The sequence below is a fragment of the Embiotoca jacksoni genome, unplaced genomic scaffold (genome assembly GCF_022577435.1).
Source record: "Embiotoca jacksoni isolate LCO1_2020_lvr unplaced genomic scaffold, fEmbJac1.0.p SCAF_7, whole genome shotgun sequence".
NCBI classification, from domain to species: domain Eukaryota; kingdom Metazoa; phylum Chordata; class Actinopteri; family Embiotocidae; genus Embiotoca; species Embiotoca jacksoni.
The window spans coordinates 3,302,390-3,320,516 of record NW_027185425.1 but is presented as its reverse complement, the minus strand read 5'-3'; the positions used below and the strand labels follow the sequence as shown (position 1 = coordinate 3,320,516).

The window sequence follows — 18,127 nt, the reverse complement described above, 5'->3', positions numbered from 1 at the left end:
CAAAGTACTATCCAAAATGATAGCAGGGGTGTCATAGTTGCCTAAGGGTGCCGACTGCAATTTCCCCTGCTTGAATAAAGCCTGGAACTTCATTTGCTTATCGTTCTCCATCTCCCCCATTCACTGTCATTCCTCCATTGTTAAGTATATAATAAATGAATAAAATGCTAAATTAAAATTGCGGTTAAAAAAAAAAAAAAGCATCAAAAGCAAAAGTACTCTACTTAAAACGGCCTCAAACTCTTCAGTTAGTAGCTTATGAGATGATTAGATATCTAAAATGTTCAGTTGCAGAGTAAATGTTAATTGTAGCTGTGAAATAAATCAGCAGGGCTGAAACTAACATCACTTTCCTCGATGTAATATAATGCAAAGGAGAGGAAACAGCATAAAATCGAAATATGGAAATAATATGCTAAATGTGCCTGGAAAGTGTATGTGGATGAGTAAATTGTAATGTCCTGCTTTTCACTGGTCATTACTTTATTCTGCAGTTCTCACGTGTACCACTGAGGGGCAGTATGGGACCGCAAAAACTCCCCATGCAGGATCAACTCTCTACCTTGGGGGGGTCAAACGTTAGGCGCCAGTTCAGCGACTCTCTGCTTGGCTTATTCAAAGAAAGGGATTGGGCTGTTAAAAACAAACAAAAACACAAACAACAGTATTAAATCCTGCTAAATCCTTTTGATTTATCTGTCTGGTTGTGGGGGGGGGGAGGAATCAAGCAGAATACATCTGTATCAAACTAGAGCACGCTAAAACGTGGACTTATGTAAAGAGGATGAACTTGGGGGGGTGGGGAGGGGGCAAGGCAGAGATAAAGATGTGTGGAGATCTTTATGGGCAGAAAAAAGTCGATAAATGGACGGCGATGATAGACGGCAGATGTATGGCGAGACGGCGAGTAGGTAACAAGCAGGAAAGCGGAGAGAGACTTAAAGTGCACTTATGGAGAATCTCGGGAGGCAGTCAGACAGACGGGTGTTTAAACTGTCAAAAAAAAAAAGAGAGAGATGGGGAAACTCTCCGGCAGCCTTTAAGTCTTCCAGCACGAGCGCGGAAAAAGCGAGCGAAGTTTGTCCGTCCGGTCACTCAGAGTTTAATCTCAGCTCAGTGGGAAGTTCTGATTTCGTCAGACTGAACCCCGGGCCTTATCTAAGTACCTCTCAGCGGAGAGATAGGATGGGAAAAGGAAGAGAGGAGAGCGGAGGAGGCTGCAGGAGGAGGATTTGCAGACAATGGCTCTTTGCCACAGGGGGGGGGGGGGGGGGGGGGCAAAGTGGTTGAATGAAGCCAGGAAAGACAAAGGCAGTAATAAGCTGGACATGTGAGAGACAGAGAGAGGGGGTTTAAGATCAGGCAGCGAAGAGGCTGCGAAGCTCTTCTCCCAGGAGTGTCCCAGAGGATCGGGCGGCCTTTTTTTTTTTTTGCTGCTTCATTTCCTTCATTCACCCAGACGCCGTCGCCTCTTCAGCTCCCTCTTCCTCCTCCTCCTCCTCCTGCTCGTCCTCCTCCTCCTCCTCCTCTCGGTACACGCGTTCACGCGCAGCCCTTCACAGCTCTATTCCTCTGGAGAAACACAAGCTTTTTTTGTCTTTTTTTTTTACCTACAAATGCTTCGCTGCCTCAAAAGCGTCCCGGTTCTCACACACTCGCAGGTCCCCCGTCCCGTCCTCCGTTTGTTTACTTTAAACTCCCCTCCATAATGCAGGGATTAATTTCCCAAAGCCGATTTGAGCTGCGGCACGCTTCTGCAAAGAGCGGGAGAGCGAGAACTTTTGTGCTGGGGGAAGTTTCCCCTTCACACTGGCTTAGAGGTGGACCGCTCTCACCCCTTTATGCCGCTCGCTTTAATCTTCACACACAGCGGAGGGAGTGAGGGATGGACGGGAGGACGAGAAGGGGGAGAGGGGCTCTCAGCACCACAGCTGGGAATCACTAATGTCTTTACAGAGGTGTCGTCTACTCGCCCGCGCGCCTCTTCCTCAACATCTCTGGCATTTCTTCCTCTTACTGTTCTTCGCTCTTTTTTTTCTCCAAAAAAACAAGTTCTGCGATTTCCATTTGCAAAAGTTTCTTTTGTTATGAGGGTATATCGTTTTGAGATAAGCGCGTTAAAATGTCAGCAAAAGCTGCTTTGACGCTTCGGGCTAAGTGTACAGGGACGCAAGCGACAATTATTGTATTTCGCAATTTTCTTCGATCAGTGACTATTAAAGCAATTCAAGTCCAAGTTAAGCCGCTATGACGGCTAGCCAGCCCACTAGAGGGCAGCGCGTCTTCGTGAGGCTTTTTTGTTGTTGTTGTTGTGACCGCTGCGAACTTTTGCTCAGGAGGCCAAAGTTCAAGTGCTAACCGTGCCATATTTTGGCCTGACCCTGAACGCGTACTTTTCCTTCGGGTTTCTTTTTCTACACCGCGTGACTTTCTGACACCCCGGCCGGGCGAAGCTTTGACGCCGACGTGCTGCCCTCTAGTGGACCGGCGGGTGCCTTACAAACTTTGCCGGTCATACCGGATCGTGACGTCGTCTGAAGGTTTCATCACTTGAGGTTTTATTCTTCCCGTAGTGTTCAATATTTCTCGTGAAGTTTAATCCTGAAAAGGAAACCTGCTACTTGTTGAACAAGTGACGTCTACCAGCATCAAAGAAACACCACTTCACTTCGCTACTAAGTTATGTCGAGGCCCTGTGCGTGCCTCGAGTTTGGCGCGAGGGCTTTCAGGCAGTGCAATCAATTTTGCATTTTGAAACACAATTTCCATCAGTGTCTCGGACGAATCCCTTCCCGACTCCCTTTCCCAGTCTGAGTTGCAGTGAATAAACAGCCAAATCTGATTGAAGATTTACTCCCGAACCGTGAGGAGCCTGACGAAACACAGACTCACGAACCCCCCTCCCCCCCCCGCCACCGACGACAGTTACTGTGGGATATGTTGTTTGCTCAGTAAGACATCGCACTCAAACTAATAGCATTTATTATAAATACAACGCGTGTGTCAAGCTGGAATCGAATCAATGACCATCCCACCCATTTGGGTAAGACTTTTTTTTTTTTCTTCCAAGATTTGGATTTTACTTTTTTTGTGTGTTTTTATACGGCATACCGTTGTATGTCGTTCGTTGAATCGGACAGGCACATCTCCAGCTGGAACCGAACCATCGACCTTCTTCGTGAGAGGCATCAGCGCTAACCACTGCAAGATAGTAGCTGTGATAGTACGGCTTTTTGTGACTTTTTTTTGGTCATATTTTGGACGAAATACTGTCTTAATTACTTCAAAAAAAAATTCATGTTTTTCTTTAATTGTGCATTCATCCATCCACAAAAAAAAAAAACCCAGTTCCATTCTGCGTGATTCGGTTTTATACACACAATCTTGATGAGCAAGACATCTTCAATACGAGATAGAAATCTAGGATAAGCCTTCAATAATGAACTCTCTAAATCCTGTGTTACTGCAGCAGGAGTTCAAATGCTACTTTGCACGAGTCAGCTGAGCAGCATGCGAAAGAGGTGACGTTTTGGTTGCGTAGGAGGTTTAGAAAGCTCGGCGAAGGCTCAGAGCTGAAACTCATTAAGTCTCAAACTCCAATCCTCAACTCCAATAAGACTGTAATATATAAAAACAAAAAAAAAAGGTATGGATTGGAGCTGCAACTTTATGAGATAAATAAAAAGATCTTATTCTCAAATGTATGCCCATGAACTTTCAGCACACTCGCAGTACGTTCGCACACGAGTAACATGCACACACACACACACACGGTATCATATACATGTGACCCTTGTGAGCAGGCACAGGAGCGAATACCAGCACGCTCACTTCCGCACACCCACACGGTTGCCCACAGCAATCCCACGCAAAGTTAAATTTGCATTTACAATCATTTCCCATCCGCTCAGTGCTGGTCTAAATGTGGGCGTTGTGTGATAAAGCAGTAAGTAATATAACCTCAGTCCCGGAGAGAGAGACTTAATAAGTTTGCACGGCAGTGCCGAGAGAGTGAGAGAGAGTGTAAGAGAGAAGCGTGAACCGCAGAAGTCGGCTAGGAGAGGTAACCAGAAGTTGAATTTTATTGTGAGCGGATACAGGGCATTAACCTCGTAACAAACAGATACGTGTAAGAAGCCCAGGTAGCCTTGGGTTAGAGAAATCAGTCAGCTCTGAAGGCCTTAAGTTCATCTATGTGCCCCGGCAGCAGAGTTAAAGGATAGACAGATTATTGGCAGAGTTTATCAGTTAGACTCTTTCACCTTTGGTTTCGTTGTCTTGCCAAAGGGAACGCAGCTGAACACCAGAGTCTTAGCGTGAAAGTTAACAATACAGATAGTGTAGTATTGCAAGAAAGAAAAAAAAAAATAAAAATCCCAGGTATTTTTCCAGAAACTGTGTTTCAGGTACTTCTGAGTAGATTGTCAAGAGAATAAGGTCTATTTCTGAATATAGATGCTGCTGTTGGATTTTTTTTTTTTTTAAATGTAATTTTTCAATGCTTTGAGTGCCACAAATGAAATTCCATTATACATTGTCATGACATTTTTTTGACATTGAGGATGACATGCTATACCAAAACATTTTTAGGACATTTTGGGACAACATATTACAGAATGAATTTTTAAGAAATTATGGACGTCATTATCTGACGTCTGACAACTACTATACTAAGACATTTTTATGACATTTTCGACGACATACTATAGTATGACTTTTTTTTATTATCATATTTTGGACAACATGCTAAAGTATGACTGTTTTTTATTATCATATTTTGGACGACATGCTATAGTATGACTCTTTTTTTTTTTAATCTTACCGTAGAGGTTGACCAGTTTGCTTTCAACTAGCCAGTGTGGGAATGTCTCACCAGACACCAGATTTGAAAGCTATGCTGTAAAATACACATTTATTTGGCGATAATCGTTTTAATCAGCATCATGTGAACTCATTTGGGGCTTGAAAGGACGTTCATTTCCATGTAAAAGTCACGCGCTTTAAACAACCTTTTAAAATCTAAAATCACTTTGGCTCTGCATTCGAAAATGAAAGTTTCCATTTAATACAGAAATTAAAGACAAGGACAAAACCATTTGCTTGTATTGGAGATTTTTTAATAACACATTTCAATATTGCCACAGCCATCAGATTTTCTTCTAACGGGTAAAAATCATCAAAAACTAACAAAAAAAGAAACGTTTTTTTTTTTCAGTTTTATATTCCAAACACCAGAATTTCTTGGCCATGGCCCTAAATTCAAACAAATTAAACCCTTACACAATGAGCAGATATTATATTCAACACATTGTTTTTCAAACAAATTATAAAAATAGATTTAGCATTTTCAAATACATATTTACAGTATTAAACATATATCATAATGGTCACAGCAACAAATAGGGGGATAGAGAGGAAAACAACTTGAGTTTCATTCATTGTGGATGATGAGGTCCAGTTTGTTTTGTGTTGGTGACACCATGTGTCTGTCTTTGTATTCTTGTGTGCGTGTGGAAAGGGGACCATCAGAGTGCTTCTTCAGATATGTCAACATGTGTGTGATAACATCTATAAGGACATATGAATCCATTTCATTTGACAAAACAGTTACAGAGAGAGAAGGAGAGTACAAGGAAAATAAACCAAACTCATTTAGTACCAAATACAAACCAGTTACAATATTCCAGTCAAAAATTCTATTTCCTTCTATTGTGAAACTATGAAAACCAAATAATGCCCCAATAAACTTCTTTCTTCAAGTCTCCTGCACTAAAATAGGACAGAAAATGCGTGGGTCAGATCACTGTACAGAGAGAATTGTGGGAGTTAACTGGAAAAAGTGCAACCACATCGTATGGCAGAGCATGATATTAACAGCAACGTAAAATCAAACAAACAATCCAAGAGCAACGTAGAATAAAACATCTGTGACATTCTGTAATACTTTATCCATACTGCAACACACACGCTGTAATGTATACAGCGAATCCAGTGATAAAGAATCTCGAATTAACTGTAGCAAATCCAGTGTTTAGAAATACACAGATACTGTGTGCTGACAGTAAAAATCCTCTCACTTCCTTTGTACAAAACAATTTTTTCAGGTAAAAACTCAGTCATAATAAAGCAACAGAACAGAAACAAAAAAAGCTTTACTTAACTTTTTTTTTTTTTTTTAATATTTTAAATAAACCTTTCTAACCTTCTCTCTGCAGAGGTTTGTGTTACAGTCTGTAAACATAATAAATATGGATAAATATCTAAATTAGGCCATCTTCCAGAGTTGGCCACAGTTCTATACAGAGTAATAAACATGGTAGTGAGAGAGCCTTTGGAGAAGAAGATTGTGTTACCAAGATGACATCCAGCAGGCTAAAGGGAAAATTAGATGTTTTAAATGCATAAAGAAAACTATTGGAAAGCATGGAGGAAAAGAAAGATAAAAGGAATAAAGAAAATACGATGAGGAGTAGTGACAGAGACAGAGACATACAACAAATTCATGAACAATCAAAAAACACATTTTCAACCCCTTTGCTTTACAATTGTATCCTGCAGCGTTTGTTTCACCATCAGTAGCCCCGACCGAGGAAAAAGCAGGCTGATGTTCCTGAAAGAACAATATATCACCACACATAACCACTGGGGCTCTGGTCATGCCATGAGCCTGATCTATATGCTGTATGTAGCACTAAACTGTATTCATTGAACCTTTTTGAGGCCTCATCCAACTCTTCTCGCTCCTCTAAGCTGGCCAGCACAGTCTTTCTAAGCTGCTGCTTTAAAACCACAGGTTACATTGCAGCCATGTTTAATCCTCAGAAATGTTTCTGTACCATCTGATATGAGATCAGCTTCTACATATGATGATATGATTCTGCATCCTCAGAGTAAATCAGTTCCTGTTTGATGTGAAATCAGGTGAGTTCTGAGGAGTTATCAAGGCCTGTAAAATAGTTTCTGTCTTTGACTATATATTGTCTTTAGTGAATCAATGCTGTGGTAAAGGGAAATTCCACTCGAAATGTGTTTGTGTCTTTGAGCTGTGGTCCATAACCGATGTGTTTGCAGTGTAGTACGGCTCTGCCTCTCCCGCAGCCAAGAGTTCAGCTACCTGGGAGAGGCGATATTTCATTTGTCTTAACGCACTGATCTAGAACCAGTAAGATGGAGCTGGCACAGTTGTTGAAGGTCAAAGTGCAGATAGAGGTCACAAAAAAGAAGTCACATGACATCACTCCTCTGCTACCCCCCCGGTCACGACACGAACACTGCTTGTCGCCAAGAGGACTTGTTTGAAAAAAGGAAGGAAGGAATCAAGGAAGGCATGAGGAAGTGTGGGAAGGAGGAGTGCAGTTAGCTGAAAGATCTGCTCATCTATCTTTCAGTCTGGAAGAGCTCTCTCCTCTTCTTCACCTCATCATCCATCTGCACACACGTACAGGTCTGCAGCATCAGTGTGATACGAGGTGTGTCGACTGTTTAGACCTGCACCCCGCGGCCGTGCATTTGGATGACCTGGGCTCTGAGAGTCTGGATGGCAGCCAGTATCAGCTTCTGGTGCTCCAGGGAAGTGATGCCGAGGCTCAGTACATCTCTGTGGGCACAGACATAAAGATTTACCAAGATCAGATCAGAATTTTTTTTTTGTAGATTATATGGCAGCAGCTTGGGAAAATGACTCCACGATCACAGAGAAAATGATGCGCCTAAAAAAAAAAAATTCTTAAAGCAACTCTTAAAGGTAACGTTTGTCAAAGTCCTCAATTATTATTTATTATCAGCATTGAGAACGAAACCGTTGTTTGATAAAAAATTTTTTTAGTGGTAGTTGCCTGGCAACATAAGCCATAAATAATTAGCATCACATTTGTGCTTAAACATTGCTAAATTCTGATTGGTTCACAAACGATTGAGTGGTGCTCCAACTTAAGTGATATCATCATTTTTCAAATTATTATGACGATGCGACTAACAGTTATTTTCATTATTGATTTATTGTTTCCAGATGAACAAAAAAGCCCCGACTTTTATCGCACACAAAATTATGTCGACATAAACTCTTGTTTCTATAAATACGTTTATTATTACGCGAGACTAAGACAGCAGTAAATCTTCACAATTGAGAAGTAGACTAGAGTAAACTAGAGAATATTTGACTTCATTCCCCTAAAAATGAAGGACTAAATAACACCAAATAGTCAACGATTTAAAGGTATATTAATAAGAAAAACAGTGGACATTATCCACTAGGTCTTTTTTTTTTTATATAGTTCTCGCTTCAGTGTCTGTGACCTTTTAAAGAAATGGTGACTTTGCGAATGAGTAAGAGCCCAAATCAGAGTTGTTTAAAGCGACTCACTGTACAGTCATTCGTGCCACGGACTCCAAGTAGCAGTATCCTGCGGCGGTGAAGTTGTCCTTGTATCGGCCCATGTCCACCGCGTCCAGCCACTCTCCCACGGAGTTAAAGGAGGGGAAGGAGGGGAGAGGTCTGTCTGCCAGCGTAATGGATGAACTCAGGGTTCTGGAGGAGGACAAATGAGGGTGATCGCTTGGACGGAGGAAATTTGTAGAATCCATCCATTTTCTGAGACGAGTATATCACTCGACTGTACCTGCGTGCCAGGGTGGAGGAGCCGATGCCGTCAGGCGAGCGAATGCTCTTGCTGAGGGCTGAGTGGATCTGGCTGAAGCTGGGCCTCTCTGTCCTCTCCTTCTGCCAGCAGTCCAGCATCAGCTGATGGAGATGTGAAAGGCAGTTAACTGGAGCCGGCAGCCTGAAACCGTCCTCGATGGCCTTTATCACCTACGTACAGAAACAGGAAAACAGTAATATCGGGATAGAAGTTAGTATCGTGTTTTTTCCGGTACTTGTTATATAATTGAATACATCCTTAAAGAGCATCTCTGTGACTGCTCGGGCAGGATGGAAGAGGTAAATAAGGATGAAGAAAAGTTTTGTCCTACTTAAAAAGTTGAATAAGTCCCTTTTTTTTTTTTTCCTTTGCAGTGGACTTGCTTAGTTGCCAAGAATAGAAGCCTTTGGACAGTATCGGTCCTACGTAAATAAACAAGAGCAGAAAGGTGCCGGTGTTTTCATTTTACTCGTCACCACTTACAGTGTTCGATTGCACGGTTTGCATTTCCGTAAAGCAGCTGTCCCTTTGAGGTGACCTTACAACCGGCACCGACTGCAAAACCAACCAAATTTCACAGAGAGATATTGCTAACCTAATAAAAACTGAATACAAATCTGCATTTATGTCGGGACAAAACCAACTCCAACTCTAATACTGTACAGGAAATATGTAAATATTATAAAAGAGAAGGAAGGTGTGCCTGCAAAAAAACGGAACTATCCAAAATCCATAACAACTGGCTGACGCTGTGTGAAGATTGAAAGGTCATTTAGCAGGATATTCAATGTCTCTTAGTGCCACTTCACAGGATATTTGATGGGGTATCACAATAACTTGGCTCCTATCAGCACAAAACTTTTTAATTTCCTATAATACAATATGTTGTGAATTAAAAAAAAAAAATTGAATCCAGACGGGTTTGAAATAAGAGATTAAACAAACAGACTAGAAACATCACAGCTTTCTTAAATGCCTCTATAATACCTGACCCACTCAAGATAAACCATTAAATACCGTCTCAGAAAATGATTCATCTCTGCTCTGCATTTTACATCTGGTCCGGTGAGACCTCTCCGTCTTCAAAAAGCAAAGCTTGAAAGCATCCCTCCAGACTTCCCCAACGTTCTTTACTGCTCCATTAAACTAATGTTGTCCCCATTCAAAAACCATTCACCATAACACCTCGCCAGAGATTCTCTCTTCAGTATATCTAAGGACATGTGATCTCTCTTCTTCCTCAACCACTTAAAGAAATACAATCTCCTGAAAGAGGCAATAAAGTCGGAGCATAATCACAAAAATGACATCCGTCAGCAGCATTACCTCCTAAAACACACTCTTCTCTCTACTTACCCAACCACCCACTGCCCCACTCCACCGTCCTCTCAGGCCCTTAAGCTTCTATCTCACTAAAGAGCATTCATAAAATGCTTTTCAGCATTTGACATTTTCCATTTAATCAAAGGCGGTAGGTAAAGGGCACGACGGATCACAGGTGGACAGCCCGACCAACAATTCCGTTATGATATAATGTATCAATTTAAAGTGGATTAATATCCCTGGCGCTCTACAAGCTTGACCTTTGCCCTCTCAATTGGAAAGTTTGATAATATGAACCGGGCTGAGAGGAAACTTTCTTCTGCTTTATGAAAGGGCACCCAAAAAAAAAAAAAAAAAAAAATTTTTTTTTTTTAAAAACCCAGCTATTCCTGTGCCTGCTGAATAACTTATGCATATTAATAATTTTGAACATTCGAAAATGGAACATGCTAATAGCCCCGTTGCTTTTTAACCACGCACCTGCCTGCATAAAGTGTAGGCATTATTTTATGATGACAGTAATTTGAGAGAGCATTAGCATGATGAAGCTTTTGGACTTGATGAACAGTAATAACTCTTAAATATATAACTATCTTTCATCATACTTAATGCCTGGTGAGATGAAAAATAGTCACAAAGAAAAATCTGCTATATTTTGTCTCTTAAGCCAACTTGCATCATGCTTTCAAGTGCACTTTAGAGGCACGACTGCTTTCAAAAAGTAGAATGAAAAACAACCTTTATTTATTTATTTTTTTTGAAGGACAAAGAGGAGGTTGTGACAACAGCAGAACGGAACACCCACCCACACTGACTTGGAAATAACAGGTTGGTCGTGACAAGCGGCAGGGTCCTATCAGCTGGACAATCTCTTCCCTGAAATAGCAAGTGCTTTACATTTCCTGAAAGAAGCTGAATTTTTCCGGAGGGATTTTCAACACTTTTAAGAGCAAAGATGGCACTCGGGGACGGGCGGTGGCCACCAGAAGGGGGTCAATGCGTCCTTAAGAGAAAACAGGATTGGTCATGGAGCTGATGCAGACTTAAAGAGGGGGACTTAGGGCCCGCAAAAGCTCTCAGTGGTACTGTGGCTTCTTGGCTTTCTTTTAATAAGATCCATGCTGGGCATGGATAGAGAGTTCATTGATAAAGAGAATCAGAGGGAGGTGAAAGAGAAAGGGAGGATGGTAAAGTGCGGATATTAATATATAAAGAGAAGAAAGGATAACAGAGAATAAAGGAAAGGACTCTCTCTCTCTCTCTCTCTCTCTCTCTCTCTCTCTCTCTCTCTCTCTCTCTCTCTCTCTCTCCACTTACATCCTGGTTGCCCATATCCCAGTAGGGTCTCTCTCCATAGGACATGACCTCCCACATGACGATGCCAAAGCTCCAGACATCTGAGGCGGAGGAGAAGCGATGGTACTGGATGGCCTCTGGAGCGGTCCACAGCACCACACTCTTCCCTCCATGCTGGAGCAGAGGGAACAAGGAGAGGTAAGACGAGCAGTAAAAGGGTATGGAGAGTTCACAAAAGTAAAGCTTTGATACTCTCTTTGAAAAACGTGGAGCATACTTTCACCAGATCAAAAGGATGGTGGGTTCACCTTCAGTGAAACCCAAAAATAACTAGACAAAGCACTGGATATTTTTTTTTCCCCACCTGAAAACTCAATTTTATCACTTTACCTGAATCTCATGAGATATGTTAACTCTCACCGAATCCAAAGCTCATTAAAAAAACAGACCAGTTCTTACATGTGTGAACTTTCTACCAGCAGGCATTGAGACACTTTTTCAGTCATTAATTGGGCAAGTTGAAAGTAAAATACAGAATCTAGGAAAGTTGACATCCTGTTTGGACCACACAGTGGTCCTTCTCAGTGTTTTTGTCTTACCAGTGTGGTGTAAATCGCCTCTATCTTGTCCTCCTGAAGAGGTCTGAAACCGGATACCTTGCAGCCGAGGTTGGAGTTAACAAGCACCTGAGATTAGGAAAACAAACTGATTAGCATGGCTTACATTTGGAGGGGAAACAGTCTCAGTGTGGGAGCTCACCACCCTGGTTGGCAAAGCTCTTATCGCACCAGGGACAATCGATTGTTTACAAGAACAAATGTTCCTCATTTTCCGCAACGTGACCACTGCATCTGCAGTCTCTTTTAGGAAAAAAAAAAAAAAAAAAAAGCCACAGTGAAACCTGAAAGCGACAAAACAATGTTGACAGTATCGTCTCGTCAAGAACCTAGAGGTGAATGATTGTCAGAGATGCTTTCCTATCAAGAATGGATTTTATTCTGTAAGCCACCTGCAGAAATTTCGGAGACATGCATCACACTCCAGCTTGTCTTTCATCATCTCCTCCCACCTGCTCCCTTACCTTGTGTGCGGCCAGCCGTTTGTGGACAAAGCCCATTTCGGTGAGGTACTTCATCCCTGATGCCACTCCGGTCAGCATATCCATCAGCTGTATTACACTGAGCTGGCCTTCATGTTTCTGAGGGTAAAGGAGGAAAAAAAAAAATGACAGTTTAGTAAAGCAGATTGTGAAGGTGGATAAAACATGAGGAGGAGATTCAGTGTCTGCATACGGTATGTATGTAGAGATCAAAAAGAAAAGAAAAGAAGTGAATACATCTGTTCTAACTGCACAATGTTGTGCCCACTGAGCTGAATCCCTTTATTTGAAGAATAAAAGCAAACAGTCCATTAATTCATATCATTATAAACCACGCCGCAGTGGCTCACGTAGCAGAGGGGCACAGTAACAGTTTACACAGGCTTACAGCATCTTTGAGTACAAACACTCCATTTATGCTGTTAATTATGCAACGTTTCTTATTAAGTTAATAAACACAAATATTGCCGCCCCAGGACTGCATTTAAAAATTTGTGAATTTAGGGATTATCGTAACAAAAAGCCTTGTTTGTGAAATTTGAGTTGAAAATGAGCAAAAACATCTGCATGAACGTTTAGGATGAATATAAAAAAAATACATAAAAGCTTACCCTGAGGAAGGAATCTAAGGCTCCGTTAGACAAGCTCTCCACGATGATCATCATGGTGTTGCCTGAAGAGAGACACAAAGAGGATGAAAGATGATATGAACAAGTGAAATCCGGGTACAAATTGTGAGAACTCAGGTGGGGGGGGGTGGGGGGGGGGGGTTGGAGAGACAAGGAAAGTGTTAGCGAGGTAATAGAGACGCAGGGAAAAGTGGGGGAGCGAATAAAGTGAATGTAGTCTACTCGGCAGCGCAGCAGGCATTGTGCAAAGCCATTCTTCACCCAGTGAACTGTAGTGAAGCCAGGAGAACCTGTGTGCTGCCCTGGCTGTCTCAGCAAGTTTAACGACCCTGAGGCACTCACTCAGGCACACACACACACACACACACACACACACACACACACACACACAGACCGACAGAGCCCGAGCATGCACGTTTATATACATCACACGTGCACAACAGACGCATGCATGCTCACACTGACACACACTGCGCCAAGGCACAGATGGCAGGAATCCAGCAGTGCTATGAAGTGCACAGAGGAGGAAAATAAGGCTGCAGCAGTTTGAGGAGGAGAGAAGGAAGGAGAGGACGACGGGAGGTTGAGACAGTAGGATAAATCTTGATTGATATGGAAACAACTTCATATCTAAAAATACATCCCGTGATGGGACCAATCCCGGCAGATTTTTTTTTTACCAGGCATATTACAAAAATCATAACTTGGCACTGTCATAATCTATAATTCATTGTTTGCCAGTTTTACTGGGCTACTCGGGAAGCTTTCTGGAAAGGTTACCAATAACACTGTGGGAACAGAGTCACAGAGCTGCTGCCATAACGCGCCAGCCATCATGTAATTAATGTGAGTTGGAGAGTGAATCTGTGCTCTGACCGGCTTGCGGAGAGCTGGCGTGACAGATAGATTCCGCTGCAGCCGAGAACGTAGTTAAGGGAATTCTATTGTTTGTGTCATGTTGTTACCTGATAGAAATATACTGGGTTTCAGAGGATGTCACATATGTTTCCAAATACTGAGTGAAATGCAGAGAGATGGGAAAGGCAGCGTGTGACAGGGTGTAAAGTGAGAGGGAGTAATAACTCTGCTGCCTCGGATTATGCTATCAGGAGATTTCAACACAGTTGTAAATCAAAGTTTACTTTTCTTCACTTTACAGTTTCTAACTTTGTGTGAGAAATCTGCCTCTTCCATCGACTCAATCGGTTTGTCAGAGCAACTGATGAAAAGTGACAGATCCACTTATTGAAGGTGAAAAAAAATATCACTTCAGAGAAAGGAAGAGACAAACATCATCATAACCAATCATGCTTGTTTTCTGACTGAGCTGGTGACCGTGCTGCAGGAAGACAGATCTGTTTTGGTGAATATCTGTTGTACAACTATGCATTGTAGCCCTGCTACCAGCTTTTCCGGTTTATTCTCTCCACAGGCACTTTGTTTCTGGCACGCAGCTCTTTGCTGGGAGGATACTACGATTTATTATATGATTATTGTACAATAAAACAAGGGCTCATTTAATGAGAAACTGGTAGAAAATCAGGAGCACCACTTTCTGTCACATCAGACAGACAACATTTTCAGTGTTTCCCCTGACATTATCCCCCCGCCAACGGGAAAGAAACAAAACATGAATATACTCAGAACTGCAGTTACGTCCGGTAACTACTATTTATTTACTTGGTTCCTGTGCACGCGTTTCATTTCAGCTCTCTGTGAGAGTCAGTCTTGCATTGGTAAATTTACACAACTTAAGTGACAGGAAGTCACTTAAGTTGTGTAAATTTGTCTGATTCCCTGCTCTGCTGCGTGTCTGTGTTTCACGAGGGCCCGGGCCTCGGCCACAGAGCAGCTGGTGGACGCAGGTGAACTTTACTCCAGTTCATTACAACTACACTCGTTGCCTGACTGTAAAAAAAAAAAAAAAGAAGAAGAAAAAAAAAAAGCACAATAAAGCAAATACGCTATCAACGGACAAACCTTGACTTCAAACTGCTGAAAACCAGACCAGAATATCAGCACCCTACCTGTATATACAGAAAGTAAGTTAGGATGCTAATGCTATCAAGTTAGCAGTCCTACCTGGAGCTACACTCATGACGAGTGTAACCTAAGATGTTATCAGGTCAGGTTGGGTTAGGTTAGGTTAGGTTAGGTAGAGCATTAAGCAGAACAGCAATAACAGAAAGGAAGATGAAGAGGAAATGGGAAGAAATCAGCTTTTTTGAGTTGACAGGCCACACTTATGAGTGAGTGAGATGTGTTTGGGGGGGATGGGAGGGAGGGCTGAGTGAGAATCTGGTCGGGGGGGTAAGTGATTTAAAGCAAGTGATTTGTAGCCTAACCGCATGTGGCACGCCCCCATGCTGTTAGAGTGTGTGTGTGTGTGTGTGTGTGTACTGTTTGTGATTTCATGCCAAGTGAGGATGCAAGCAAGCAAGCAGGTGTGTGTGTGTGTGTGTGTGTGTGTGTGTGTGTGTGTGTGTGTGTGTGTGTGTGTGTGTGTGTGTGTGTGTATGTGTGTGTGTGTGTGTGTGTGTGTGTGTGTGTCAAAGATAGTGAAAGAGAAAGTGAGCATATGGGACTGCCTTTGTGTGTGTGTGAGTGTGTGTGTGTGTGTGTGTGTGTGTGTGTGTGTGTGTGTGTGTGTGTGTGAGTAGTCTCCAAGCGTGTGTGTGTGTGTGTGTGTGTGTGTGTGCATGATGGTGGGAGTGATAGGAGTGTATCTCAGGGCCCCGCTGGGTCTCTTGCACCAATTACTGTACCCTGCACATCTGCTGCCATCCTACTGAGCACAGAGTGTGTTGGAGCACGATGCCCGCCCGCCCACACACACACACACACACACACACACACACACACACACACACACACACACACACACACACACACACACACACACACACACACACACACACACAGCATCACTGCGGCAGGAACAAAAACTTCACAAACTCCTTAAAGCTTCTCCCTTCACCTGCCACTCCCATTAACCTCTACCTCATCTTCTCTGTCTCATGTCTCTTTCCTCCGTCTCCTCCCTTCAAGTTTTTTTTTTTCTCCTCCTCCTTCCATCCTGTTTTCGCTCTTGGACCTCAATTGTTATCTGTCAGCGGGAAAATGGGCCTTGATGTAGCTCGGCTGCCGCTCGCATATATGGCATCCATCCACCCCGCTCTCTACTCCTCAAACTTTTGAGCTGCGAGCGTTGACCCCCTCCACGTGTGTGATATTAAAGTCGTCGCAGTGTCCTAGTGCTCTTCCCAATCCTTTTTCTTCGCCTGTCCGTTTGCCTTTTTGCTCTTTCCTTTCACCAAAAGTGATGACCCCCTCTGCATGTGTGATATAGAAATGGTCAAAGTCCAATCCCCCTATTTTAAATCCGCTTCCACCTTCTCACAGCCTCCCTTCTTGTGTGTGCAATAGAGATAATGAAGACCCTATATGACACTGGAGGTGCTCAAACTGTCACATTTCTCCCTTGATCCTTGGATTTCTTCCCTCTCTGTGCTTCCTTTCATCTTCACCCACTTTCCATTGTTTTCCCATTTGGATTTCCCAGAGGTATTGCCAAATTCCCAACCTGCCTTCTGCTCAGTATCTCCAACACCCCCCCTCCCCCCCTCCAACCCTTCTCCTTACCGGTGGTGATGACGCCCTCCAGCCGAATGATGTTGGAGTGGTCAAACTGCCCCAGGATGCCGGCCTCACTCAGAAATGAGCGGCGCTGTTTATCAGAGCAGCCGGCCCTTAATGTCTTAATGGCCACAGGCAGCTCTCTCTTACTGGGCAGCTTAAGGCAGCCGCGACACACCTCCCCGAAGTCACCTGTGGGGGGAGACAGACAAGCAGAGGTCACAATCGCTATTAACTGATGCAAAACAAGAGGGGTAAGGTGCAGGTGAGACTATAGAAAAGATCAAGAGACAGCGAGAATAAACTAATAGGGGTTACACAGACGGGGGGCGGAGGGGGGGAGGGGAGGGATCACAGGGAGAGAGAGAGGAAGGTTGGAGCAGAATCCTACTAACATATTGGGAAGAGGAAGGGATGACGCAAATGGACAGACACTATTGAGAGAGAGAGAGAGAGACATGAAATACAAAGGGATCAAAGAGAGATCAAAGATGGGGTAGGGTGCAGGTGAAACCGTGAAACATCAAGTAGAGACAAGGCCGATGTAACAGTGGAGCACGATTTTGGCAAAGATCAGTAAGTTTCCCGACTGATTGAACTGGTTTCTCCAATTTGTCTCCAGGCAGGTCAAGGGAAAGTGCAAGGCTGCACTGAGCGGATGGAGGAAAGTCCCGACTCGGTTTGCTTCCTTCGCTCATACTGCAACTTATCTTATAATCATTATATCCATCGTTTGGTAAAAGTAGTATAGTAGCTAGGTTAAAAATATGGTTGCTTTTATTTCTATTACAGAAAAATATGTCATCATTAATGCATACAATTACATTTGTCTACACCCAGTGGGATGTGAATCTATTCTGCTTAAAATGCATGGGAGCGCAGCCGGTGAGAACATTTGTAAAATGGCCTTTGTAGCGCTTCAGGGAGATTTCCCAAGTCTGACACAATAGGAGTTATCTCAACGTGGGCTTTAGACTTCAAAAAGTTAACGCAGACTGAACATTGGATGTGGCCTTGGATAAATCTATTTATCAGGCAGCGTGGGTCTAATAAAAGTTGCAATTGGGTTGCATTATGGGAAACGTACGGTCCCGAGGTTTTGAAGCTTGACCTCCAGTAGAATATATGAAGCAGGGAGATTTAAGCCTTTGCTGCTTTGCATTCTTTTTAATTTTGTCTCTCACAAGTCTCCTAACTTAATTCAATTGTTTTATCCCCATGTATAAATATGTACCCGTGTGCACAATTCTCTCTATCTTGATGCTCGAGTTGTCGAGCTCCTTGGCGAAGGCGTGCACAGCCTGAAGCAGGTCCTCGCAGGTCTCTGGGTCAATGTAGGTCCTCCTTGTTGGGATCTTAACTAGAAAGGCATACACACAGAAATATGCAGTGAAGAAACAACTTTCAGAAACATTTGAAAGACATTTCCACATCTGACAAGGCACGGCGTAAATTATGGTTCACATGCATGTCAAGAAACACGTCATAAAAGTCTGAGGCACCCA

At 42.9% G+C, this 18,127-nt stretch overlaps 1 protein-coding gene across 3 annotated transcripts in view; it reads right to left on the bottom strand.

Moving 5' to 3' along the window:
* Positions 1–5,095: 5,095 nt before the first annotated feature.
* Positions 5,096–18,127, bottom strand: part of LOC138214315 (ephrin type-A receptor 7-like) — a 195,028-nt gene continuing 181,996 nt past the window's right edge. For all 3 annotated transcript variants that reach the window (XM_069175830.1, XM_069175831.1, XM_069175832.1), the window contains 9 exons: positions 17,857–17,982; positions 16,629–16,814; positions 12,969–13,030; positions 12,340–12,456; positions 11,858–11,944; positions 11,280–11,432; positions 8,619–8,809; positions 8,363–8,527; positions 5,096–7,597 (listed from right to left, as the gene is read on the bottom strand). In XM_069175830.1, the coding sequence (XP_069031931.1) occupies positions 7,483–7,597; positions 8,363–8,527; positions 8,619–8,809; positions 11,280–11,432; positions 11,858–11,944; positions 12,340–12,456; positions 12,969–13,030; positions 16,629–16,814; positions 17,857–17,982 (1,202 nt within the window). In that variant the 3' untranslated portion in view covers positions 5,096–7,482. The remainder of the gene's footprint in view (positions 7,598–8,362; positions 8,528–8,618; positions 8,810–11,279; positions 11,433–11,857; positions 11,945–12,339; positions 12,457–12,968; positions 13,031–16,628; positions 16,815–17,856; positions 17,983–18,127) is intronic.